The sequence below is a fragment of the Hermetia illucens genome, chromosome 2, assembly GCF_905115235.1.
Source record: "Hermetia illucens chromosome 2, iHerIll2.2.curated.20191125, whole genome shotgun sequence".
Taxonomy (NCBI): domain Eukaryota; kingdom Metazoa; phylum Arthropoda; class Insecta; order Diptera; family Stratiomyidae; genus Hermetia; species Hermetia illucens.
Genome location: NC_051850.1, coordinates 153183177 through 153210075, shown reverse-complemented (window position 1 = coordinate 153210075; position 26899 = coordinate 153183177). Strand labels below are relative to the sequence as shown.

The 26899-nt window shown below is 41.4% G+C and overlaps 1 protein-coding gene across 1 annotated transcript in view; it reads left to right on the top strand.

Annotated features, from left to right (window-relative positions):
- The first annotated feature begins 3237 nt into the window (after positions 1 to 3237).
- LOC119649008 (NAD(+) hydrolase sarm1) overlaps positions 3238 to 26899 on the top strand; it is a 199395-nt gene continuing 175733 nt past the window's right edge. Inside the window, exon 1 of the mRNA XM_038050953.1 lies at positions 3238 to 3437. Coding sequence (XP_037906881.1) covers positions 3321 to 3437 — 117 coding nt within the window. The 5' untranslated portion in view covers positions 3238 to 3320. The remainder of the gene's footprint in view (positions 3438 to 26899) is intronic.

Here is a 26899-nt window from a genome sequence, read left to right as displayed (position 1 = left end):
CGAAAATTTTTGAAAAGTGGCGATTTATTTCTCGACATAGTCTCCTTTTAACTCGATACACTTCTTCCAGCGATGCTCCAACTTCTTTAACCCGTCTGAAAAATACGTTTTCTCGAGGTCTGCAAAGTGGGCTTCCGTGGCGGCTATAACCTCCTCATTCGACTCAAATTTCTGCCCGGCGAGTGACTTTTTCAAGTTAGGAAATAAATAATAGTCGCACGGGGCCAAATCAGCAGTTCGTAGCCCAATTCGACCAATTTGGCCGTGGCGACGGCGGAAGTGTGAGCCGGTGCGTTATCGTGGTGGAAGAGCACTTTTTTCTTCACCAAATGCGGCCGTTTTTTCCGCAATTCGGCGTCAAATCGGCTCAATAATTCGGCATAGTACAGCCCTGTGATCGTTTTGTCCTTCTCCAGGTAGTCGATGTAGATCACACCTTGTGAATCCCAGAAAACGGCGGCCATCACCTTTCCTGCCGATTGCACAGTCTTTGCCTTCTTGGGAGCACGTTTGCCGGGTAAAGTCCACTGTTTCGACTGTTCCTTGGTCTCTGGAGTGTACCAGTGGATCCATGTTTCGTCGACGGTCACGAAACGACGAAAAAACTCCTTCGAATTGCGCTTAAACAGCGTCAAACACTGCTCTGAAGTGGTTTCACGATTGCGCTTGTTGTCCGGAGTGAGCAAACGCGGCAGCCATCTCGCCGACAGCTTTCTCATGCCCAAAATTTCGTGCAGGATATGACCCACGCGGTCTTTTGAGATGCCTACTGTCTCGGCTATCTCGCGTACCTTCAATCGGCGGTCTGCCAATACAAGGTCATGGATTTTTGTAACGTTCTTCTCCGCAGTAGCCGTTTTCGGGGCACCGGGCGTGGCTCATCAAAAACTGACGTGCGACCACGTTGAAATTCATTAAACCAATTTTTGACGGTCGCCATCGAAGGAGAAGCGTCACCGTACACAGCATCCAAGCGTTCTTTGATTTCGCTGCGCGATTTCCCTTCCAAAAACAAGAATCGAATCACCGACCGATATTGTTCTTTTTCCATTTTTCTAAAATTCGCCCGCACGCCCGCTTCTACACGCGCTAAAAACAAAACTACAAGTCCTATTCGACTAAAATTTTGACAGTAGCCGTCTAAGAGAATGTTCTACACGACACTAAATACTTCTTGCGATAGTAGCGCCATCGGGCGGAGAGGCTAAGTACTTATCGGACCGCCCTCGTAGTGCGTCGGTAGTTCCGCAGTTCTTGACAAACTCGGCTCGGTAATTTAAACAATGTTACGATGGACGCCTTGAAAAACCTTGATAGTATTTCCTTTTCCATGTTGAAACGCTGAGCTCCACCTCTTCGCTTCCCAGAGACACAGCAACAATGCTGCCAGTTCCTATTTGTTTGCCAGGTTTAATTCATTTAATCACCTCCTTAACTTCTGTGGCACTGACTTGGAATTGATACAAATGTCGCTAGTGTTTCCTAAAGTGGTGGATGAGCAAATTTTTCTATTGGTATTTCCTTGAAGTATTCTTTCCATCTGTCCGTCACGATTCGTCAGTCGGTAAGTAATGTACCGTACCATTAACACAGTAGAATCGGTTATAATTGTTATAAATTTACCAATAGTCACTATAATCCTATATACCTCGGTTGATGAACCGCTTACCAAGCATGGACACTCCCCTCACCAGGCTTGAATTGCATAGGTTGCTTTGTGAGTCGTTCTTTGGCTTAGTTTTACGTTTTTTCGACATTCGTAATAGTAGGCAGCTACTTAAGTGAGGACCGTCTCGCGGCCCATTGCTTGATATTATATGTTGGAATAAAAACATTGCACATGTTCGACGTTTTTCAATCAATTGCACGTGAAAAAATCAGTTCATTTTTTTTATAGTTTTGGTGGCGTGCATGTGATGCCTAGGATGGGGAAATATACACAAGGAAACCAGCTAGGCGTTATCGACACATATGCGAGTTAACTACCTCTTACCTAACGCGCGTGTTTGCAATGACATTCCGTTCCGCCTAGAAACTCAATTTGCCCCTCCTGTATCCAGTCTTCTTGGTGAGGATATTTCTTTATTTTTCTGGATAAACTGCCACCATTTAGTTTATGACGTGCCACGTCACGTGGCGTGGTTCGCAGGAGACCAATCAATGGCCGATTTTGAAAAGCGGAGGTTTCATATGGAATGGCATTGCTATCAGTGATTGCGAGAAAATAAGGGCCTCTTGCTCCTCCTATAGGATCTTCAAAGCTTCTCTGCTATGTAGTCTAGAATGTTATTTTTTAAGACTGTAATTGGAGCCACTAGCCATAACCACGAGAGGTCCGCTCTTTTATATAAGTGTGTACCCTATTGGTTTATTTAAACTGGAGCTGCTGCACTTCGCTTGGATTGCGCTAGCTTGAGACTTTCATATAAGGATTTCATTTTCCAGCTGGACTTCTATATTTGGGGAGTTAAGCTGCAACTTGAGTTTCTCTAGCCTGTTGGGCTTTTCGTGAAGTTCTTCATTTTCCTTTCCTGAGGCATTCTCAATTCATTACTATCTGGTTAAGTTTTGCTTCCTTCACTGTTCCATCCATTAACCTATCTTTTTGTTTTAAATGAAAGCAGGCGTATTTGATTTATAATAAAATATATAAGATGCCGCAGGAACCATTTGAGAGTAGAGTAGAATTTTCTATTGAGAATCGAACAAATTTTGCGGAAGGCCGGTGCTAGGTCTACAGTCTGATCATTGCTCGATTGACAAATATTATGATATGAACAGCAGAATCACTACCTTTAAAAACTGCTTAAAAAATATGCATGATGATTTTTTGGTTACTGCGATATGTAATAGATAAATCAATCTCTCCGATCTCTCTCATTCAAACTCCTCCCTTCTTATTCTCGAATCAAATTTTTGTCTTCTCCAATTCCATTCTCCAATAATGAAAACTATCAAAATACAAATTTGCTTGTAGAATGATTCTCCGCCCTAGGGAAATCATATTTGCAGATAATTTCCAAAAATACTAACTTGCTTATTATGAAAAATATTATAATATAATTGGAAAAATTGGGAAATATGTACGAGTACAATCCCCAGATATCACACATTTTTAATTTATATTCAAAAAACCTTGACTAAGTTGAAAACGTCCATTATTCACATCTCCAGACCACCGCCGAGCTGTTTAAGCAACGACTCTTCAAGTTCGATAACTATAAATTTTTATTTATTTTCCGATTATAAAAATAATAGTGATATTTAGTGAAATATGATATTAATCGAAAAGTGTGTGAAACGAAATTAAATCGACTAGCATGGGCAACAGGCAGAGCTGGTGGTGTCATAAAACAGTTGGTGCCGATGAAGACTTTGGCAAATTCAATAACAATCTCACGTCAACATTGAATAATGATATTTCAAAACAGCCAAAGGTAAGATTTTATTGAATCTTCATTAATGTAAGCTTAATTCACAGGCTATCTTCATGGAAAATAAATTATTGGCATACCTAGACTTATCTACTTCATATTCATTACAAATGTTTTAATAATTTTATTGTGTGACAAGTGATGAGGCTGGTTCGCACCCATGAGGTGAATTTGAATACGATAATTGGTTGGGTTCGTAAACTTATAGAGGAATGAAAAATGTGAACATAGTTTCGTAGTGAAATATAAACAAAATAACCGATTCTTTCGGTTTGTTAGATTGGTACCTCAGCGTGGGTTTATTTTCATCATAGTATTTACTTTTGTTGAATCAATTATCCATAAAATGTTGAGGCCACTTCAATCTATTAGCATGTATCTGCTACAAAGTGTTATGGATAGCTAAGATAAGTGCACAATACTCCAACAGACTATTGCTGTGCCAGAACGCATCCGTTCAAATACCATTTACCATCTACCAATCTATCCAAGTTAACACCGCTTGCATCAGTCTACATCCGAAACTTTTTGATTTGATTGACCCAGCTGTAGCTGATAAAAACCATATTGTGCCATAGCTTATATATACGAGATGTATTTAAAATATTCAAAATGTTGGGCTTGGTTCCAAAACAAAAAATATCAAATGTCAAAAAATGGCTTCGAGGGTTTAATTTTCTAGCACATTTGTACAGTCTTTGGAAAGCAAGCTCCTTTGAAGGAATCTTCTGAAAATTGACATGACATTCTTTTCTGCGGACTATACTTCTTCAAAACACTCGCCCTTCAAGACTGAGGACAATTCAGGGACACCCATTCCTGGTAAGTTCGTCCAATATATTTCTCTCCACGAGAGTTATGGGTCCGTGTCGCGTCATTTTCGCTCCTTTACTGTCCAGGTCTTCCACTGCTTCATTGCCCTCTAACCCTATATGGTCTAGAACCTAAGGTATCCTGACTTTATTGTGCGAGTCCAACATACTACATTTACTAAGACATGCTCGTACTAGACTAGAGTTGTCATGGTTAGGCTTAAGTGCCTTAATAGCCACAATGCGACCCAGCAGTGAACCGAGTAATCGGGTGTTTAAGTCGCATGCATCGCTCTTCCAATTTGCCCTGCTACTCCACCGTATTTAAAATTCCGCCTGGAAATGAAACTTCATTTTCAAGCTATTTATTTTTAATTTTTATGCTATTTAACTTGCGGTGACCAGTGAGTATTCCTACTATGATCCGGAGGCTCTTCCTGGCGAGGTCTAAACAATCTTTCGAGCGCTTGGGTTCGTATCCCCCATGAGCACCCTGGCCTGTTGCATGCTTTATAGTTTCACCCTCTGGCCACACTGCCTTCATTTGCGTGTGTAGATGAAGAGGAGTAAATCCCCGCACGACCGTTGTGCATGTCATCATTGCTTCAGTGACACCCAGGTAAGCAAGTCTTCGAGGTTTACTGAGCTCCCAGATTGTTGTGTTCAGTTTGGGTCTACCTTCATTGCCGCCCCATGGGTAATCATTAGCCTTACTATTGCAATATGTGGGTATGTCCAACTTAGTATTTTCAGGGTGCATCCCCATCATTAAAGCTCTTGTAGCTTTTTAAGGTTTTGTGTCTATCTGTCTGTCTTCTGTTTAGCTGGGGGAATCGAGGACACGCATGCTGAACTTTTACCGACTAAAACCTCCCATATTTTCTCCACACTCACTCCGCGGGACTACTATTCTGGCATTGTCTCGCAGGGCTGTTCAGTTTATTAACTCATTGAATAGCTGCTTTATGTGGTGTTAGTTGCATCAGCTTGACTTCTATGCCTGAGTTGAGCTTCTGTTTCTTTTAGCCATTGGTGCATCCGTTTTACCGCTCCATCTACTGCATTCCACGCGGTATCCGATTTCGCCATATAGTTGGGTTTCTCCTTGGGCGTTCGAATCTTGGGCAGACGAAGAAAACGTGTTCTGCATCTTCTGGTGCGCCTTCACATGTAGGACAATCTGGCGATTCATCCAAACCGAACCTATAGAAGTACTTCCTGTAGCCACCATGTCCACTTAAAAATTGAGTCAAGCCGTAACTCGTCTCGCCATGGTTTCATGTAGACCACATCCTTATGTCCGGAATTACCCTGTATGTCCTCCGACCATCCTTCGCCTGGTCCCATTCTGTTTGCCATGCAGCAAAAGACCTCTTTCGTTCAGTTTGCTCACTAAGGCTCGCTTACTGCTTCTCGTACAAGCGGCTTGCTTCATCGGCTAAAACATCCACTGGAATCGTCCCAGCAATTACGCATGCTGTCCCATATAATGTTCTCCGGTAAGCAGAGCATATACGGAGAGCACTTAGCCAATATACAGCTTAAAACTGTTTGCGATTTTCCACAATTTTTATCGCAGATGCCCACACTAGTGCCGCGTATAATAGAACAAAGCTGACGACCTGCGATAAAGGTGATCGTCGGCTGTGTTTCATACCGCCTATATTTGAAAACATCCTTGCCATTCTCGAGCTGCCGATTGCTGCTTTTTGCCAGTAAGATTTAAATGGGGTCTAAAGCTAAGCTTTGAGTCGAAAGTTACTCCTAGGTATTTTAGCGATGGCAGGGAGTGAACGGTATGTGAGCCAATGCAGATATGAATGATTTGATGAATGATCGTTTTCGTCGCTTCGTAAAAAGTACCAGCTCTGTTTTCTGTTCGGCAAGCTTCAGTCCGAAGTCTTCAAGCCAAGACTCGATCGTACAGATAGCCTCACTTGCATAAATTTCTACTTCGTCATGGTGTCTCGATGTTATGGTCACATCAACGTCATCTGCGAATCCCACGACAACAGCCTGCTTAGATATTGGGAACACTAGAACGCCATCATACATTATGTTCCATAGCAGAGGGCCCAGAACAGACCCCTGTGGAACTCCTGCCGTTATATCGTATGGCTTCGACCCTTAATCCGAATCGTAAAATAACTTCCGCTGTCATAAGTAGTTGAATATCATACTTAGTATATAATTTGGCGTTTGTGTCGCGATGAGCGCTTCGAAGATACGGTTCCATCTGGCAGAACCGATGTCGAGAGTCACCTATGCGCAGGCTTTTTTTGGCCAGTTCAAAAACCACTTTGGTGGCATCAACCGCGTACCGAGCCTTCCTTCAATTATTTGATATATCCGGTTATATATTATCTGCTCAAGAACCTTGCCTATATTATTCAGAAGACACAAAGGTCTGTAGGATGTTGGGTCGTCTATCTGCCTACCTAGCTTCCGGATCAATACAAGTTTTTGTAATTTCCACTTCGCGGAGAAAGATCTTTCTTTTAGACAGTCTGGGAATATTTTCGTGAAAATTCTTGATGCCATTCTCATTGCCAGTTTCAGCGCCTTGTTGGGGATACGATGAATCCCAGGAGCTGCGTTATTCCGGACTCGTTTTACTGCATCCAAAACTTCATCTACGGTTACTGGGGAGGTATTTTCCGTCCTTAGTGAGATTGTAGGAAATGTAGTTTCCAAATGTTGGCACACATAAAAGAACCTTTTACTACCGACATTACCGTCTTGTTCGCACCTGCCAAAGGGTATGAATCTGCCTCATTACAGAGTCGCATTAAGCAATCATTCTTACTCTTTGTGATAGCCATTTGCAGCTTTTTACGCGGATTTTTATACTTGATGTACTGCCCTTCAAGCATTCCGTCCGACATTTTGCTATTTCAGTAGTTGGTATTCCGCGTTTGATTGTGTATACGTCTTGACATGAAAGCATCGCAGTCCCGATATATCTGTTGGGACAAATCCAGTAAACTCAGTCCGCCACCGAAATACCTCTAGAAATGTATATTCATCAAGTGATCCTGATAACCAACCTGGTTCTCATCTTTTCAGGTTAACATTTATTGTTCTGGGTCGTTTATCGATGGTGATATACTGTATCGCCTGGTGGTCACTATGCGTATACTCCTCGCTAACATGCCAGATTATATGGTTGACTAGCGAGTCACTTACGAAAGCAAGATCCACGATGAAGCTTAGTTCTCCGCGCCTAAATGTCTATATGCTTCCGACATTAGCCAGGGTGTGATGCATGCAAAAGGAGGGAGTAATTTTTTTCATGAAATATAGTCATGTGGGGTATCAAATGAAAGGTCTCGGTTAGTATTTTCCGAAACCTGTCTTTGTTTTGACAAGGGAGATGTCAATGTAAATGAACGGTCTCGCTGCACTTAATGAATATGAGCAGATACTGGACGCTATGCGAGAGGACGTCGACCGATAATTATAGCAGGTGATTTTAATGCATGGTTTCTTGAATTGTATAGTCGGACAACAATTGTGCTCGAAGCATTCACGGAGTTAGACGTGGTACTCACGAATGTTGGGACCTGGTATACGTGAACGCCAATTTAATCAGAAGAGTTACTTGATGAATTAGTGAGAACTACACTCACAGTGGTCACCAGACAGATAAAGGGCGAATCCAGAAAGATTTCCAGCAGGTGTTGGGCTGGCTGCCTGGGTGAATGGTAAAAGTTTTCGAAATGGGCACGTCTTGTGTGGCAATCGAACCTGATATATCCACCAAAAAAATAGAGAGAGTCAATTAGTACATGATGCACCCATATCAAGAAGAATGTTCCAAGTTTGATCTTCGTGAACCTATACTTTTTCCGTTTGGTAATAAGTACTATTTCCGTCTTATATTCTGTGAGCCATAGGCCAACATTCTCTAACCAGGAGTTAATCGCATAGGTTGCTTCATTCGCATAAAGCACGACTTCTTCAAGGTGGCGTCCGTCCGTCAGATCAAAGTCGTCCGCGAAACCAATGGACCAATAACACACAATAGTGGGCCTAGGACGGACCCTTGATATAATTTCATTCCTTCATTTGATTCGCAGCGCAGAAGCCTGTCTGTCTGTCACACGTACTTTTCTCAGAAACGGGCTGTACAGATTGAAGTTCAGTTCTATGTTCTATGTGAAACTTAAAGTGAAATATATGCAATATATGTAATATAGTCACGTAGGGTATCAAATGAAAGGTTTTGATTAGTATTTTCCAAACCAGGTCTTAGTTTTGATTGCGAAATGGGGCAGTGGGAGGATCAGAAAAGGGGTGACTTAAATTAAGGAACTATTCTGAGAAAGTACACACAGAAAAATCTGAAGAAATCATGATGGTGCCTCTACATGACATTAAGGTTCCGAAATATCCTCTACACCGATATCTACTAAAATAAAGTAAATAATAGTATATTAATATTTTTTTTAAAATTTACTACGAACTTTCCTTAAGTTCATCTTGTACCCCTAAAATTTACATTAATATAGGTTTTAATATCGAGCAGCCCATTGGAAAGTTTGGTGGAAATCCTACTATTATTAATAAAGTTACAGTAGGTAAGAAGTAAAATGTCAGTACCACATCGAATTGAATATCGGGCGCATTCAACGTGTATCCACTACGAGCTATGTATAAATGAAACCAACGGGCATCTAAATATTATTACATGAAAGATCAACAAAACCTTTCATACCTGAAGCGCCAAACTTCCGGTTTCCGGTTTCATAATTCTATCCTAGACTTGTTTACCATTTCCTTTTTATTTCAATTTATTTTTAAAGATTTCTTCAAGATATTTTAAAATATCTTGATTAAAATAAGGGAGCTTTGTTAGTTTTTACTCCAAAATAAAAAACAAAAAAAAAATTAATGAAAATTCGAATCCAAAAGTTTCCGTTTCTTAATTTTGGACGTGATTCCAGATCAGATCAAATGTGTTTCTAATTACAAACATCCAAGATGAAAATAGGCAGCACATGCACAGTCTCAAAATTGTAATTCTGAATGACTCCATCTAAATTCCAGAATCTTAAATTTTTCTCACAAATCGGAAATGAATTCTCTGAAAAGATTTATTTTTAGAGTGAAGGTCATGTTCCATGATACCATAATATTTCGGCTCTGTGATATTCGTACATATTATACAAAATACTATATGATTACTATTTTGCGTGTAAGATTTGATAGAATACAGAATTGGGTTTTTCGTGGATATCTTTGTTATTCATCTTTAAGGAGCGACAATGTTGCTATTTGGAAAACGTTAAAATCAATTGGTGTCCTAAGTACATTTTTCACATGTCTCTTTGGTTATTTCGACGCTAATCTAGAATAAGTAATGAAAATCTTGTAATTACCAATTTCCTCTATTACCGTGATCATTAAATATTTAGTTAAAAGTCCAAACTCAGGAAACAAACAAACATAATTTTTTGCTTCCTATGACTCTGCTAAATCATTAGCGCATTTGCCCAGGAAATTGCTAATATTAAGTTTTATCTGTTTATAATAATTACTAGATAATGCTATAAAATTAAACAAGCCCAGAAACCGGAAGCCGAACGCTTCAGATATGAAAGGTTTTGTGCATTTTTTATGTGGAGAACCGTACAGTGAAGGCTTTCCTATTTATACTTAAAGGGTTTTTTTAGGGTAGGGTAGGTGAATGCATTTACGCACACAGTGTTGGACTCGCGGTTCGGTACGTCGTCGGACTACCAACTAAACATCTCCCCATAGTCAGAGAGCTAGCTTGGCACCGTTTGTCACATTACTTCGGGCTAGTCCCCGAACTCTTCCACCTTGCGGAGGCTTCAAATCAGGGAATTCCTTTCACGAGGAAGGGAACTGTCAGTTCAAGGAACCCCCTGCCATCCGGCTCCTCCACCGGTCGAGTTCTATCTTCTTAGCAACGAGAAGGGCCCGAACGTAATGGGCGACACGGCTCCACCTGTTAGCAGTCCTCAGCATCTCTTCGACAATGTTGTCTGGAGAGAGATCCCCTGTGTTTAAATAGAGCTGCTGACGAACCCCATCCCACCTTCCACAAGAAAAAAATGTGTGGTGGGCGTCGTCCACAACTGCATTGCAAAACACACAATCCAGAGATCGCGCCTTTCCAATCTTGTGCATACTTAAGGGATTACATACAATTGCGGTGGATGATATGACATTTTCTCGATTGTTTTCGACGACTTAGAAAATGTTTATTAGAAATGTTGGATGCTCGTAGAATTTTTTTTTTTACTTACTTCTATTTGCCTACTCTTTAACATTCTGTCCATCCAGAGAGCAAGGGTGTTTCGGACTCCCTTGAGGATCAGGACATCTCATGTCTCTGTGCGCGATGTGCTGAATGCCCCTTCGATTTTCTATGACATCCCATAATACATCTGTCTGCTGATGAAGGGCAATTTCGGTTGACCCTGCTGCCCGGTAAGCGTGTTCCCATGAATGTATGGGATTGCGTATTAGAACGTTCGTCCGTCCTAATATAGTTGTCTGTGTCCTCTTAAGTACTAACGATGCCGGGCAGATTGGTCTGAAAGATTTAGCTTGAAAATTATCCTTTTTACCCACCTTTGCAATAAAGACCACTCTTTCCCCTACCTATCCTCCTGGCATTCCTTATTATTCTGAGTTGTCCACGATGACGAATTTGATTATTCTGTGATCCGACATAGAAGGCTTATACGACACCCTCCAATTCATGACCAAGCCGCTCACCACAGTGTTATGTCTAGTACTTCTTGTCTGGTGCTGGTCACGAATGTTGGCGTGTTCGCTACATTATGTATTTCTAATTTATTACTGAGGATGAATTCCAGAAGGTACTCACGTTTTCGATTAATGTCGCTGCTTCTGCAGACCTCATGGTGGGCGTTGGCATCGCAACCGAGAAGAAGCGGTAGCGCCTTCCTCTCACAGAAATTCACCAGTCTAACGACTAATTCTAGTGGGATCCGGTTATCGCCTCTTGGGAAGTACCCTGATGCCATAACTGCCTCTCGAGTTCTTCCTCCGGCTTCTAATGAGACTTTGACAGCTACGAGATTACCCAGTAAGAAACTTTGAAAGACGTATATATTTTAAGCTTCTTTTAAGAATGATGCGGGCTCTTGGTTTTTCACAAGAGGAATCCAAAATTACCTACATACTTCCTTCTTGCAGATCGCAAATCTGCCCCTGGTACACCCAGGGTTCTTGAGCAAGCACTATTCTTTGGAATTTGCCCTTGCAATTACTGTAGATGCAGCTTTTGCATGGTTGAAGTTTACCTGGTCTATTTTAGTGCTGGTCATCGGCTCCGTTAGTGCTTGGAGCTCTTCTAAAATGTTGAAGCATTACCATCCTCCTTCGACATGGCACCAGATTTAGTCATCGAGAGAACGCCTCCTCTAGATGGAGAAAAGTAGTATAGAGAATACGATGTTTCTGGCTATGATTCTCCAGGATTTAAAATATAAACGTAATGAGAGACCACAGTCCTCCCATCATTTGAGGATAAATTCTTTAAACATCAAAAAAAGTTTTCACAATTCTGTGCATACCGTTTATATGTGAATATTCGGACTATTAAAGATAATGTACACAGTGATAAGCCAATAGAAATAATTCCCGTACTTACGACATATTCATAAACAGAAGAAGTCTTTTATGACTCTCAAAATGAATAATTGTATGCTTCCAGACGAAAAAATTAGGAAGAAATCATTTTGAATGATTTTTTGTTGGAATATTCAGCTATAATATAGCTGAGTAATTATTCAATTTTTCTAATTAATTTTATTGGACAATAAAACGTTAAGCGGATCAGTTTTAGCTACTTCTAAATGGAAGAGCCTGTTTTATGTGCGCGATATAATGTTCCGTGAAGGTTGCATATATTTGACCGTGTAAAGTCTTTAGGAAATAATGTTATTTTATATTAACGGTGTATCTAGTAACCTGGAAACTATAAAATAAATAACAGATAATCATACGTAACGATTTGAAACCGCGGCTTTTTATGGGAAGGGGGATGTGAACAAAGCAATGAAGCCTGTTTTTCTGATGACAGAAAATTTAGTAACTAAACTGAAAATCATAACAGGCACAGCTGACGCTGGTGACACACCATGGATTCTTCAATCAGTAAACATCAAACTTGCCATCAGGCATATTAGCTAGTATTATCTCTACTTTACTAAAATTCATAACTTCGTTATGAGAAATTGTTGCCTCTTCTTACCGCTTTATTTCTCCCTTAGACTATCTTGAAACTTTCTCCTCCCCCACCTTCGCTCTTTCCAGATGTCGCCTGTCATTTTTCAACTCCAGCTGCCATCACCTACGATTCTGGAATCTACCCCATAGTTTGCTTATATCGCATTGTTCTCTTTTGTTTGCTCACTTCTTAATGCCTTGGTTTTTCATCTTCCCTTCTTTTCCTTTTATTCCTCGGGCTCTTTCCCAAAGGGTCCTAATGCCATTTTGTACTTTCTGCTACTACTTGAATATTTCCCTTTGGTTCTACGATCACATCCTTCTTCTCAGTTTTTTCTTCGTGTCCTTTCGTAATTCCTCCATCTTTTTCCTGCTTTATTAAAATCGGTTTACCGTCTGTCTGTCTGTCTGTCTGTCCGTCTGTCTGTCTGTCTATCTGTCTGTCTGTCTGTCCGTCACACGCATTTTTCTCGGAGACGGTTATAGCGATTGACACCAAATTTGGTAGAAAGATGGGAACTGTGAACGCTCACACATACAGTGAGTTACATCCTTTTACGTTGAATTTAAGGGGGGGTCCCCATACATGCAAAAGGGGGTGTACAATTTTTTTTCATCAAATATAGTCATGTGGGGTATCAAATTAAAGGTCTCGATTAGTACTTTTCGAAACCGGTCTTAGTTTTGACATTTCTTGGAAACGTGGGGAGTGCGGGGGGTTGAAAGTGAACATTTCTTTAAAGGGGCCATTCTCAGAAACTACCAAACCGAAAAATCTGAAAAAAATCAGGAGGCTGCCACTATGTGGTGCCTAGGCTCCGAAATACCTTCCATGCCGATATCTGTTTAAATAAAGTCAATAATAGTATATTACTACAATTTTTTGTAATTGGTTAGAAACCCCCCTTAAGTTCATCCTAGTACCATGAAATTTTGTAGTGATATAGGCTATAATGTAGAGCATGATCATACCAAGTTTGATGGAAATCGCACTATTACTAACAAATTTATAATACGTCGAAGTTGTTGCTTCTTTGAAAATTGAAGACTATCAATGTCAATATCACCCGAAAGTGGACATATGCATATATTACGTGCTACGTACTAAGAAATACACAAAACCTTTCGTACCTGAAGCGTCCAGCTTCCGGTTTCCCGACTTGTCTATAATTTCTTTCTGCCTCTTCACATATATGAATTGCCCTGAGCATCCTCTTTCTGTATCTCAACTTCGTATATACTTTCTCTTACGCTTTCCTTTGTGATTTCACTCTGTTATTGCAACAATGCTTGCAGTGGATTCAGAAGCGCATGAAATCTGCCATTGGGCGTGGTAGTTAGGTATCAGTGGTCACTCCGAGGAGCCCAATTTGCGCTGTGGTGTGCCATTTTGATGGCACAAACTTCTAGGATCGTCACTATGGAAACGCTAAGGGGGGTAGAATCAAGCCGGGTTAGATTGTCTTGTCATTTAGCTCTCTTGAGATTCCAAAGAATTATTTAAATAGTATCCGCAGCCTTCCGTGTGAGTTGGAAAATCGCAAAGGCCAATGCCAATGCCTAATTCCAATTTCTAAAATCCTGTTCGTATTTGCACGCGTCTGGCCCAACAGCTCTCGTGATTACATTTTATTATAGGAAGGTTAGATCTTCCTTGACTTTGCGCAGTTGACGCGCTTCCACCATCTGAAATCAGCGGCTATCAAGTAGTTCAAATACCACCCTCCACAATCGTCATCGGGACGCAGATCACGAACCCAGCCTGGTCAGTTCATCGTCTACTCATTTCTCTCTACAATGCTGCTCTAGCTCCCGGGAACCATTGGATTATGTTATTCTTGGTTCTATTGTATTTCCTGCTTAATGCCAACCAACACACAATAGAACACATTAGGATTCGGCAACTACTCTTTAAAAAATCATCCTTGCCTGGCCATCCCACTTCTTTGCGTAGGCATAGAAGGCTACGATGGCCTTCTTTTTTGGGAAGTAGGGTAGATGAATGCGTTTACACACAGAGAGTTGGACTCCCGCAATAACACGCCGTCAGACTAAAAACTAACCCTCCCCCCCTCCCGCAAACAACTAACCTGGAACCGTTTGGCACATTACTTCGGACTAGCCCTCCCATTCTCCGGCTTTGGGAGCCTTCAAGTCAGGGAATCCCTTTACCAACAACGGGACAGTGTGATAAGCAGACGCCACTCGCAAAGAAGAAGAAGATGCCTCCTGGTAGATAGAGGGTCTTGAACATTCGTCATTAACCGACTCAAGCCGAGACTCCAGCTGCAATCCTGTCGCTGCTGGTTTGATTTGCTCCAAAAATCTCATTTTCGAGTCGAGCATTACGAAGGTAATTAACAGCTAATTTTGACTCTTTAGTCAATTCGCCGATCGATATTGGACGCAGGGTCGGGGTTCAATTTCTGGTCAAAACGACTGATTTCTTTTTAGCGCAAGGCTGAAACCATGATCATTGATTCACTTACCCGTTGAATCGACCAGTCGCGACTTTTCTGGTATATAGAATCTTAGCAGACTAACGTAGGAAGCATTCTAGAAGTCTGGCCCGAGGATGGATCCCTATGCTACTCCCGACGTGGTCTTCATCCTGCTCTGATTCTCTAGCACCTCATAGAGTAGGGTGCGGTCTTTGCAGCCTTCTCTGGATTAGGCTTTTATTTCGAAACTTGCCTCGGGCATATATATGTAGTATGTGGTGTAGTGGCTTTTCTCCAGGAGACCGGTTCCTGTCTAGCGCATCTTTTGCGACGCTTTTACATCAGCCTTATATTGGGACAAGGTATCGGCTAGCTGTTGAGCAGCATTCGTTATTCCGTTTTCGGTACCGGGTTCGTCGTTGTAAAATCCATCCTGTCCATGGCTTATTTCGTTGGCTTCGTAACGCCGTTTTTCCGTTCAGGGTTGTCAGCCCTACCCAACCCCCAACTTGAAGACTAAGTGGTACAATTTGTCCCGTTTTTAGGTGCAGGAGACTCGCCTTCATCTTTCTTCGTCCATTCATTAAGGACAGGAGGTACATGCCATTTATACTGATTTCTTCAAAGCCTTTGGTGCCGTTGACCATAATATTCTCCTCTCTAAACTCTTTCTACTCAATTTCCCTCCCTCAATCATCTCCTGGCTGTTCTCCTATCTCGCGTTCCTACAGAGCTTCTTGTTACTCATCTCGTTCCTTCTCTCCTTCCTCTGGTGTTCCCCAAGATCCTAAACTTGGCCCCCTACTTTTCCTGTTTTTACTCAGACGACCTTAAATCATTTGCCTCTGTTTCGTCTCCGCTGGACTGTGCTCTCTTGCAGTCTAACCTTGATAATCTGGTCCGTTGGTGTGCGGTCAACAAGCTGACACTGAATCTCAACAAATGCCACTGGAGGTGCTATTCCATTAAACCCTCCCCAACATCCTTTTCCTATTCTCTTAGTGGACAACCTCTTTCACTACTGACATCCTTCCAAGACCAGGGTGTAATGTTCGTTTCAATTCCCATTCGTTGACATCATCAAAAGAGCTTCCAAAATGTCTACCTTTAACCTGCCTTCCTCCTCCGACTTTACCTTAATTCAGCCCTTCTTGTCACTCTTCAACTCTATTGTCAGAAACATCCTTGAATTTTGCAGTGTAGTCTGGTCCCCCTTCCGCATCCGAGACTGTCGCGGTTTTGAAGTTGTACAACGCAAATTCACCCGGATCCTCTTTTAGAAAAAGAACCTTCCACGGATTAATTATCCGCCACAACTCCGCGCCCTCAATCTCCCTTCCCTGCAGCAATGCCGCATCTTCCTTGATATGTATACTCTTTTCAAACTCTGCAATTGCCTTATGGACTGCTCTGCCAACTCTGATATTATTTTGCGCCCCCCTCTTATAATAGGCGGTGCTCGAGATTTACTTTCACTCCCCGATCCCGAGGTTATGCCGGTGTTACAACGCCCTACAGGTCCTTTGACTCTGTCTCCTTCTTTAGCTTTAAGCGTAAGGTAAGCGATTTACTTGCTCCTCCCTCTGAGGAAAATATGTATAACAAGGAATTTGTGTTCTGTATATTGTCTTAATAAAATAAATATACTACCCATTGGCCACTACGTGGTTGCATACTCCCTCTATACCACAAAGGCAACTAAAGTAACGCGTATCCACTGTGATTGCCTAGTGAGAAGCGGATTTGCCTTTGAACTAGGTATGCTCAGATTTGAAAAGGGACGACCTCTCTCCATGATAATCTCCACATGGATGTCCAGTTTCCGCTCTACAATCTGGAAGAGGTGAGGCTACTTAGTCGAAATTCCCTTACGGTATGAAAATCACCCGTGGACGCCTTCAGAAATCCGGTCCACCCTTTCTTGCTGTTTCTGGAGCATGACTGGCATTATGGGGCCCGATCTCGGAGATTTGTATGCGGAGAAGCTAGCCCAACCCATTTTTTCCTCAGTAATTACCTATTGGATGTTCCTAAACGATTGGGACTGCATAATCTTGCTGGCCGAAAAGCCAGTCTGGACCAGCAGCTCCCGTGCCTCACCAGAAGATTCAATTCATTAAGGCTTTACCTTTTTAAGAAAACTTGCAAAATATGACTAGGTCTGACAGAGAGTATTTTTGATTTACTGACCATAGTACAGCCAACGCTTATGGGAAGACTTACACCTCTTCAAACTGCAGCAGATGTTGGCGACTTCCGTTGATAGGTTCCTGAGATTGATCGGATCTTCGGTTTACCATTTACCACTCTAGCTTTTGTTTTTTGCCGTATTTTGGCGAGACCGAGATTGTAAAGGCAGTGTCAATGGCTTCTATAGAGCCCAAACTGTTACTCCGGCTTGTCTATTGCTACGTGCTCCCAATCGTAACATATTGGGAGCACATAGCTAGACTCATATGCGAAAGCAGTTTTGCATTTGAAATTTTTTTCGAACACTCTCTAGAGGCGCGAGTAAATGTACCTTCTTCTTGTTGGATTTAGTGTTCAAATCAGTACCGGAAATAGCAAACTTCAAAGATCAAATTTCTTAGAAAATAAAAGGTCTTAATTATGGTAAGAGTCAACGTTTTGACTGGGGCTATTCATTAGCTTAGTTTTTATCTGAAAATATATTTTCCCAGGCTGTAAATATGATTGCAATACAAGGCCTACACTGAGGCACTTCCGAATAGTCTCAGGTACTTCTCTTTTATTTAAAACTTTTTCTATGGCATAAATATTGCGGTCTGTTTGTCAGTTACTTTTACTCGAGGCCTTGCTGCCAGCATATGCATAAAATCGTGTAGTAAATAAAGTCCATTACCATTGTCAGCTCATGAGAATTGACCCCATCTGCAAGATAATGTACGGAATTTTAAAGTATCTTTTCCCTAACTGAGGTATAAAACGTTTGTCACGTCTCATCATATAAATTCACTTGTTTTTATTTATCTTAGTCATTTACTGTTAAAACCCAAACACGTTGTCTTACCTACGCTTACCGCTATTATAAAATATTCAAAGAGTGTTTTTGAACTCTGAAATTTCCACAAAGCTGTCGATTGAAATGTCTTTTTCTTGTGCTTTATTTTGTTTAATTCAACAATTATTGTCCATCTGGGATGCGTGCTGCTTAAATAAATTGATGATAGGTGAAGCGAACCAGCACAAAGTATGATTTCGTACCTGCATCTTAAGTCCGTGGAATGTTATCGAGTGTTGGCAAGGTGGCCATCGCACTCGCATAGTCGCTTCAATGCAGTGGACAGGTTGCACTTTCACGTTTCCTCCATGACCTTATAATCCCATAGTTTAGTGATTTATGTTTATTAGTTTTTCTGAATAGATACACGCGAATATTACTTTATAAAAGGTGGGGCTCGAAAAGCTATAGAGGACAGCCTAGTGGGTGTCTACGTCTATCTTTATTAATCATTTGATTTCCTGGATCATATAAAATTTTTAGAAAAAAATAAAATCCTTTTGGAAAGTGATCGCAATGATGATTGGTATTTGCAAAATATCTATTTTCAAGATTTTGTATCTAACCAAACTCATGTATATGTTGAAGCATTATATTAAGCCTCATTTAAAAAGTATCTGCTCTCTCGATGAATAAATTGACTCCAAGCATCACCCTTTCGATTAGGTCGAGCCTGTAGCGTCATCCACAAAGATTCCACCGCCGCCTTATCAATATTCTGAGGTGACCAACGTGTGTGGCGAATCGGATGATACCGGTTAAAGGTTGTGCATAGAAACCGTGTAGAACATCTTTCAACCGCCTTAATTATAGTGTTTGACTCGTATAATTGCTCATCAGACAGCGTGCATGATGTTGTTTACTTTGTGAAATGGAGACCGTGCAACGACGTCGGTTAGTCTGTCTATGAAAATTCTTGCAAATTGAGTCACCAATTCAAAACCTGACTTGCTCAATGAAGTCGTCCTATAAACGCGTTGGGTCAACGGATCAGTATAATGTGAAAAATTTGAGAGAAATGAGTCATTTGCGAAATCTGATATTTTACTGGTTGTTTTGCAGATTCAAGTCCGGACGGTAACTTGGATCCACGTATCTGACGAGTTTCTTCTCGACAGACGCATGAAATGATGCAATTATGAATTTGAATGAGAATTGGACTTGGGATGATGTGGGGTCTTTAAAACCCGGTTGGAACCAATCTCTCTAAAACTGTTAAAGTATAGTAGTCACTTGTTGATGTCTCTGATCGATGGCGGGTGCATTGGGCTAGAATTTGTAGCGTCAAATAACAGGTTATACTAAAAAAGATTGGCAAATTCCAACATGATTGAGTAACCTTTTAAAATTCTGTTCTCACTTCAACGTGCCTGGTTTCTTGAAGCCCATTAGATTGACACTGATCCAGGTGAATTTTATTTCGCAACTGATTTAGATTTTCGAAGCTACTCCTTGGTTACATAAGTTAACCTCTTACATCTACTTTTTTCCTCTATTCCGACACATCCCTAATTCTGAACTTTACGCCATTAATCATTTTTTTTTCGAAGATGGAAGATACAAGATTATTTCACTGTCCTATCTTCGTTTCGAATGCATCACGCCTACCTGCAATTAGTCACTCGAGTGTGAGTGATTTAACATGTGAGAATTAGCTTACTCTTTAAGCACGTGTCATTTTTTTCCTGAATGATTACAACTTGCGTCCTCATCTGGATGAAAACATATTCTAAGTTAGTTACTCATCAGAAATTATAGGAGGAAATGTTGATTCATGGGATGTTACATAAAGTTGACGTAGAACCTGTCATCGTTTTCAGTGAGGTTTTTGTACGATAAATGCTAGTTTATAAATGATAGTTTATGTCTCTTATAGTGTTATAAAGGGTGCGATTTTTGGTCAAAGAAGCTGTAGTAATTTTATTCATTTATAGACTAGAGTATGTGTAATGCAAAGCACTGTAATGAGTTTCAGTTGCGACTCCGTTACCAAGCATTCTAATGGCAGTATTTCGTTCAGCAACATTAGCCTACCGGAGAGCGATGATATGCTCTCCTTCTTATACTACAAAGTGGGAGAAAGTCACCCGAAGGTAATAATTCAAACATAATCGGAAGATTTCTGAGCGCGTCGCCATTCATTGTGCAGGAAGTATCCTTCCTTGAATGCAGTTGCTACTAAAATTCTAGTGAAAACCCCTTGCTCCGCCCTGGTCCCTCTAACTACCTAAACCCTCGGCAGCACACTCGTTTCATCCTGCTTCGGCACTTAACTGACACTTCAATATCAACGGATGGGTATTGGGTGTTTTGAGTAAGATTGGACTATCCTTTCCCATATTGCGGCTCCATCCGTGACATCATCCGTGGACGGGTGGCGAGTGCTAGAGACTTCTCGCCAGTACATCGCGTTCGAAGTGGTTGACGCTACTTGCCGGCGAGCACAAACCCGACGCTCCCCCTGCCTGTGAAATGTCGCGAGGGTGAACATCGGAAGTTTGTTGAAGCTCTTGGAGCAGGCAGAGCACAATAAGAGAGCTTGAAAAAGCAGCTCTCACTATGAAAAACGAGATGGCGCCAGGTCCTGATGGTATTCCAGCGAAAGTTCACAAACAGGTGTTCCGCCAACGGCCAGACTTGCTGGTCAGGGCGCACAACGCTTGCCTGAATGAAGGCATTTTTCCTTGTCACTGGAAGGTGGCGAGACTCGCGCTAATCACAAAAGGAGGAGGAGACCTTGAACTGTCGACTGAATACCGACCGCTGGGTACGCTTGACAGGGCCGGGAAAGTGCTCGAAAAGCTCATCGGGAATAGACTCGGTGAAGCGATCAGCGCTGCCGAGGGCTCATCCCCAAGGCAGATCGGGTTCAGAGCAGGGAGATCCACGATTGATGCTGTTATGGAGTAGGGGGATCTGGTTTATCGAGGCGAGGCACACAGCAACCGATTTCGGCGGATAGTCCTCGTCATAACGCTTGATCCTCCCCAATACGGATTAGGTAACCTGCCCACCGCAACCTGTTGAGCCAGATTTTATCCACAATATGACCATAGATTTCATCATTATAGATGCTGCGGAATCGTCCATCCTCATGTAGGGGGCCAAACATTCTTCGGATGTTTCTTCTCTCGAATGCAGCCCAGAGTTCGCAATTTTTTTGGTTAAGAACTCAAGGCTCCGAGGAATACATAAGGACTGGCAAGATCATTGTCCTGTACAGTAAGAGCTCATCATTACCGTATGGTGAGAATTTTCGAGTGAAACAGTTTTTCTAACCCGAAATAGGCTCTGTTGGCTTCCAACAACCGTGTGCGGATTTCATCGTCATAGTTGTTATTAGTTGTGATTTTCGATCCTAGATAGAAGAAATTTTCAACTTATCAAAGTTGTAGTCTCCTATCTTTATTGTTTTCGTTTGACCAGTGCGATACGATGTTGTTCGGTCTTTGCTCGATCTGCATGAAGATAGACTGTACATCTCGAGTCGTTCTTCCCAGAATGTCAATATCGTCAGCGTAGGCTAGTAGTTGGCTGATACGGCATGATACGGCATCCCCTTGTTGTAGACCGTTGTTGATGTTGAATGATCTCGAGAGTGATCCTACTGCTTTCATCTGGCCTCGCATATTGGTCAGGGTCAGCCTAGCCAGTCTTATTAATTTCGTTGGGATACCGAATTCTCCCCATCTTATAGATGGTACTCAGCAACGTCATACCTCTGCAATTATATCCTGCAGTGTGTGATATCTCCCTTTTTATGTATGAGACAAATAATGCCCCGTTGCCAGTCGTCAGGCATTGATTCGCTGCTCCATACTTTGAGTATCAGTTGATGAACCACTTGGTGTAATTGGTCGGCCCCATATTTAACCAACTCGGCTATAATTGCATAGGCTCCTGGCGACTTATGATTTTTAAGCCGATGAATTGCACCGGCAGTTTCTTCTATATTTGGTGGTGGCAGTATTTGTCAGTCGTCTTCAATTGGCGGGACCTCCAATTCGCCGATGTTCTGATTCTGATTCTCAATCCATCGCTCCCATGTGCATATTTTGTCTATCAGATACCCCTCTTTGCCTCGGTAGGATGAGCATCGAGGCGCTTCATCCTGCTGACTTGTTGGTAGAACTTGCGCGTCTGGTGTTCGAGTTCACAGACCTGTTGGTTCATCCAGGCTTCCTTCTTCCATCTGTGAAGTCGCTTCTTCGCTCGATAGCGTTCCTGATAAGTCTCTGCGCGTGCCCTCGTTCTTTGAGAATACATTGCCCGATATGCAGCATTCTTCCGTTCCGTTGCTAGTTTATATTCATCGTCGAACCAGCCGTTCCGACTTTTTTTACGACTGGCGCCAAGCATGTTTGTGGCCGTATTTATGATAACGTTCTATAAGTGATTGTGAAGATCATTTGTTGATGCTTCATCTCTAGGACATTTGTGAGCTGCCGTTATTGCGCCATCCGTTTCTCCCTTATGGATGTTACGGAGTTGTGGATGACTTCAGTATTCACTCTCACCCGATTGTCAGAGTGGATTGTAGGTGGTGTTATATATCGAGCGCGGAACACTATGCCAATGAGATAGTAATTCGAGTCTATATTGCCCCCCCCTCCTATGCTCTCACATTCAACAAGGCTGAGAGGTGGCGGTTTTCAATCAGTATGTGGTCAATTTGGCTGCAAGTGATCCCGTCTGGAGGTTGCCCACATATGTTTGTGGACCGCTTTCCGCGCAAACCAGGTACTTTCAACAACCATTTCGTGTGATACTGCAGACTTGCTAATGAATACGGGTTCCGTCCCTACTTAACTGTTAAAATCTCCAAGTATGATTTTAATATCTTTCCTAGGAGAGGCTTCGAGGGTCTGCTCAACTGCCTCGTAGAAGGTATTCTTCTCCGATTCTGCAGTCTCCTCTGTAGGAACGTGAACGTCAATGAGGCTTATATTTTTAAATTTGTTTCACAAACGCAGAGTGAATAGCCTTTCGCTTATGTTTCTATAACAGTGGTTTCATTTTTTTGCTGACTAAGAAACCTACTGGATGGTCGCTATAATATATGGTGTAGTGGTTCTTCTCCAGGAAACCGGTTCCTGAATAATAGATCTCTAGCAACGCTGTTACATCAGCCTTATATTGGGACAGAGTATCGGTTAGCTGCTAAGTAGCATTCGGTTTGTACAGGGAGCGCACGTTCCATAAGAAAATACGCAAATCGTTACTCCTTCGCGTTGTCGGATTGGTCATTGTAAACTCCATCCTATCCGAGGCTCCTTTTGTGGCTTCGTAATGTCAGTTTTCTGTGTAGGATTGTCAGCCTTACCTAACCCTAAACCCGGCGGGAGACTGGCTTTCATCCGTTTCCTTCTACAGTTTTTCATTAAGAACGAAGTCCAGCGATCACCACGTGGAGGCGGAGACAGGGTTTGGTAGTAGAGCGGTTGCTGTTGGTTCAGCAGGCGTTTCCCAGGTTTTATGCTCCATCGTGGCTATCAATCCGTATGTCACCCTGGGACCTATACTACCCTTGGACCGCCGCATTAGTGCAGATTTAAGATATTTTTGACGTTGCTTCATCCTTGCCTCCTCCTCCCTATTTACGGTTCAAACTTATGCAATATTGATGTCTGGAAAAGCCTCTTACTTTTTAGCCAGGAGTCATAAAGTACTTTTATTTTTTGGCGCCCAATGTGGGCCACATTAGTAAGATTACCAATTGTACATATGTACATATTTGGAATTAGATTCATTATTCCAGAAAATATTTCTAGAGAGGACAAAATCCTTCTAGAAAATAGTAAAAATGCAATCCTCAATTTCCGTACAGATCAATCAAATTTTTACTTTAAGTTGTCCACAAAAATCAACATCATAAATCAATGCTTATTGGCAAGGAGCAACACTTTGTCTATATGGGGCTGGTCACAAATGTAGACGAAGCACAGTCTGCTGTCGGGATTTAAAAAAAAACAACAAAATCACAAACGAGAAAGATTTTTGCACTTGGGGAAAATCAAGACGTGTTGCGTTTCTTAGGCAACTACTCCATATTCGAATGAGTTGTATGGCGCCACCATAATGACACACCACATAATGCGTCGCGTTAGCGATCAGAAAGTTAAATCGCCGTTTTTTTGCTGCAAACAAAAAGAAAACTTCGAAAAGAAACGCAAAGGAAAATGGAAAAGTTTCTAATATAGCCATGTGTGAATTTCCAATTCATTTTCAAATGAAGTGATTTAGGAGGTCATTGCATCTGCAAGTGAAAAGTAGGACCATGACCGTAAATTAGATACAGAGTCCTTAGCCTGAGAAAATCTGAAATTCAGATTTTTTGTAATTGCAACAGAGAAGACCGTGAGAAATACTACCTGCCAACCTGTTCCCAGAATAATGTATATTTTACCCACCCAGAAATGTGTGTTTCCGTATTCCTTTGAAGAAAATGATATAAATTTTCCGAGATAAAATGGGTGTTTTTTGATCGCGTGGCAAATGCTAAAATTTAGGCTTTTTCACCCGAAATTCACATTTTCTATGCCAATTTTAATGACATTGTCAGAATTCAGTAGAAGAATCTAATTTTATAATGTTTACCGTAGAAATCGATTGCCAGGATACGTTTAATATTCAATTAATCACTTAGTCAACACGATTATGTAAATGTTTGCAGAATTTTGCCAGAAATCAACCAGATGAGCAATTTTCCGGTGTTTGAGGATGAATTTTGGGATTTGATCATGGATTACACGGAATACCTAATTTAAATAAGGTTTCTTTCAAAATTGTCTTTTATATGTAGGCATGAATGAAATTAGTAGAGTCAAAGAAAAAAGGCAACACGTTAGTCCATTTCATTGATTTCCATGTTACGTGAACCATTTTATATTTGCGGTATTCTTAGATATTTCCGAAAATTTTCCAAAGCATTTTGACTGTCCCCCATAACAATCGTTGACCGAAATATTATTTATTCCCCCATTTCCTAAGAAAACCGAATTTACAGGAAAGATGCTAATTTATCTAAGCCTCGTTTTCCACGAAATATAACTTCTGTTGTTGATTCTCCCATTTTACTCCCAATATTTTCTGTTAATCTTTTTCTGCATATTACACATATGCATGTATTTATAGTTTTCGTGCGTGAACACAAGCCAGTCCAAGAAGTGCGAAAATATCTTAAACGTAAACATCACGTTCTCTGTGCTACGTATCTGTGATGTATGAACTTTGAGCACGTTTGAATAAAACTTGGGCTAAGTATATGATGTTCGTTGCATATGTACAACTCTGTAACCACTTAAGCGTCTGAGAATGGGCAGAGGAAGCGATCATTCTCAATCCTGAGATCCACTAATTTAATTTTAACGACGTACTATGTTAGGGGCTATAGGTTCAGATTGAGAGGAGTGTATGATGAGCATATTGGATATGGATATGCTTGAGTACGAGTATGTTATGGAAGCGTTGGATCTATACAATGTGTAGACGAAATGGTTTGACATGGTTGTTGACTCAGAAAGCACATGCTGTCATTAAATATTCAAAAACAATTCATTTGTTTTACACAAAATCCGGATTTTTTTACAGCTTTTTATTTACGATTATATTTAACGAGTGACTGTAATAATTACATCATCGGTTCGCAAATCGCAGATTTTCCAGTAGAGCTATTTGTATTTTTAAATTCTAAATTTCGACTAACTAGCAGCAAGCAAATTATTAGTTCACATTTAGTATTAAATTAAAGAACAATTACTCAAATAATAAGAAATATTAGTTGAAAAATTAAAAGATTAACTTTTGCCTGCCGGTAAGAACGTTGTCATTGCCCCGTAAATGGGGCCATAGTGTGCCAACTACCATCGCTGTCGTTCCGTCAACGTTCCGCGATTTCTTTGTCCTTACCATCGCCTTCTCTCGAGCGAGACGTGAAAACCTAACTTCCTTGTAGTATCCACGGTATAATATTTCGCTAGGTACTAAGGCAAGTAAGTAATGGCGACCACCTCAGATACTATTATACCTTGTCGTGATCAGTTAGCCAGTAGTAGTTCAAAACTACTAACTAGAGTGTCCAAAACACTGCAGGTGGAAGCAACGAATTTTACCTCTCCAAGTCCCGCCGAAGCACGACTGTTGGAGACATCACCAGATTGATTTTCCTCCACGGAGAAATTTGTGGAAGACTTGGTCTCCACTCAGTGGGAAACCTGTGTTTACGGTGCGGACCGTCAGCCAAAAAGGAGAATATAGCAACTCCTACAATGAGCGGAACTGGAAACTCGGTTACAGCCAGTCTGTTGGTGGCACTGCTGCTAAATTCTCCCAGAACACGGAAGAGAAAGGCTCGGCAGAAGGACACTTCAGCCACAAAGGAGAAGGGACTACAAACCAAAGTTTGCCTGTCAAAAGCTACTCTGCTGCCTCTACCAGGAAAAGCGGGAAAAAGGGAAACTGGTGTTATGAACGCAACTGGTCTAATTCTGGTCTGTGGAAAAAGATGATAACCCCGATGAAAGCCACACTCGATGCAGCACACCCTTCAGTTACCTGCGGTTTTGACATTAGACTACACGTATGTCTAGAAACGTAAAGATTAGTCAAATTACCTTGCAGCATCAACATCTTCCTATCTACTGGTATCAAGGATGGCAAAGTTGCAGAACTGCATTTATACATTTCTGGTACAAGAGCCATGGATTCCGTCTAACAAAGTCTGTGGTATTAGATCAGTAAAGGAGGTTAGGATCTTCTTCAACAAAAGATCCAAAAGAGCGAGAGTCTCCACCTTGATGTAAAAATTATTAGGACGAAAATGTTAAGACAACTCTGTTTCCACGACCCAATTGCGGAGAAACGTCATGGTTGCTTCTGCTTAGTTACCCTATGATTCTTTGTATCCTCCGCCAACGCAAGAGTCAAGGGATCTGGTAGTGTATGGAGAATCAAGTGGTCCTG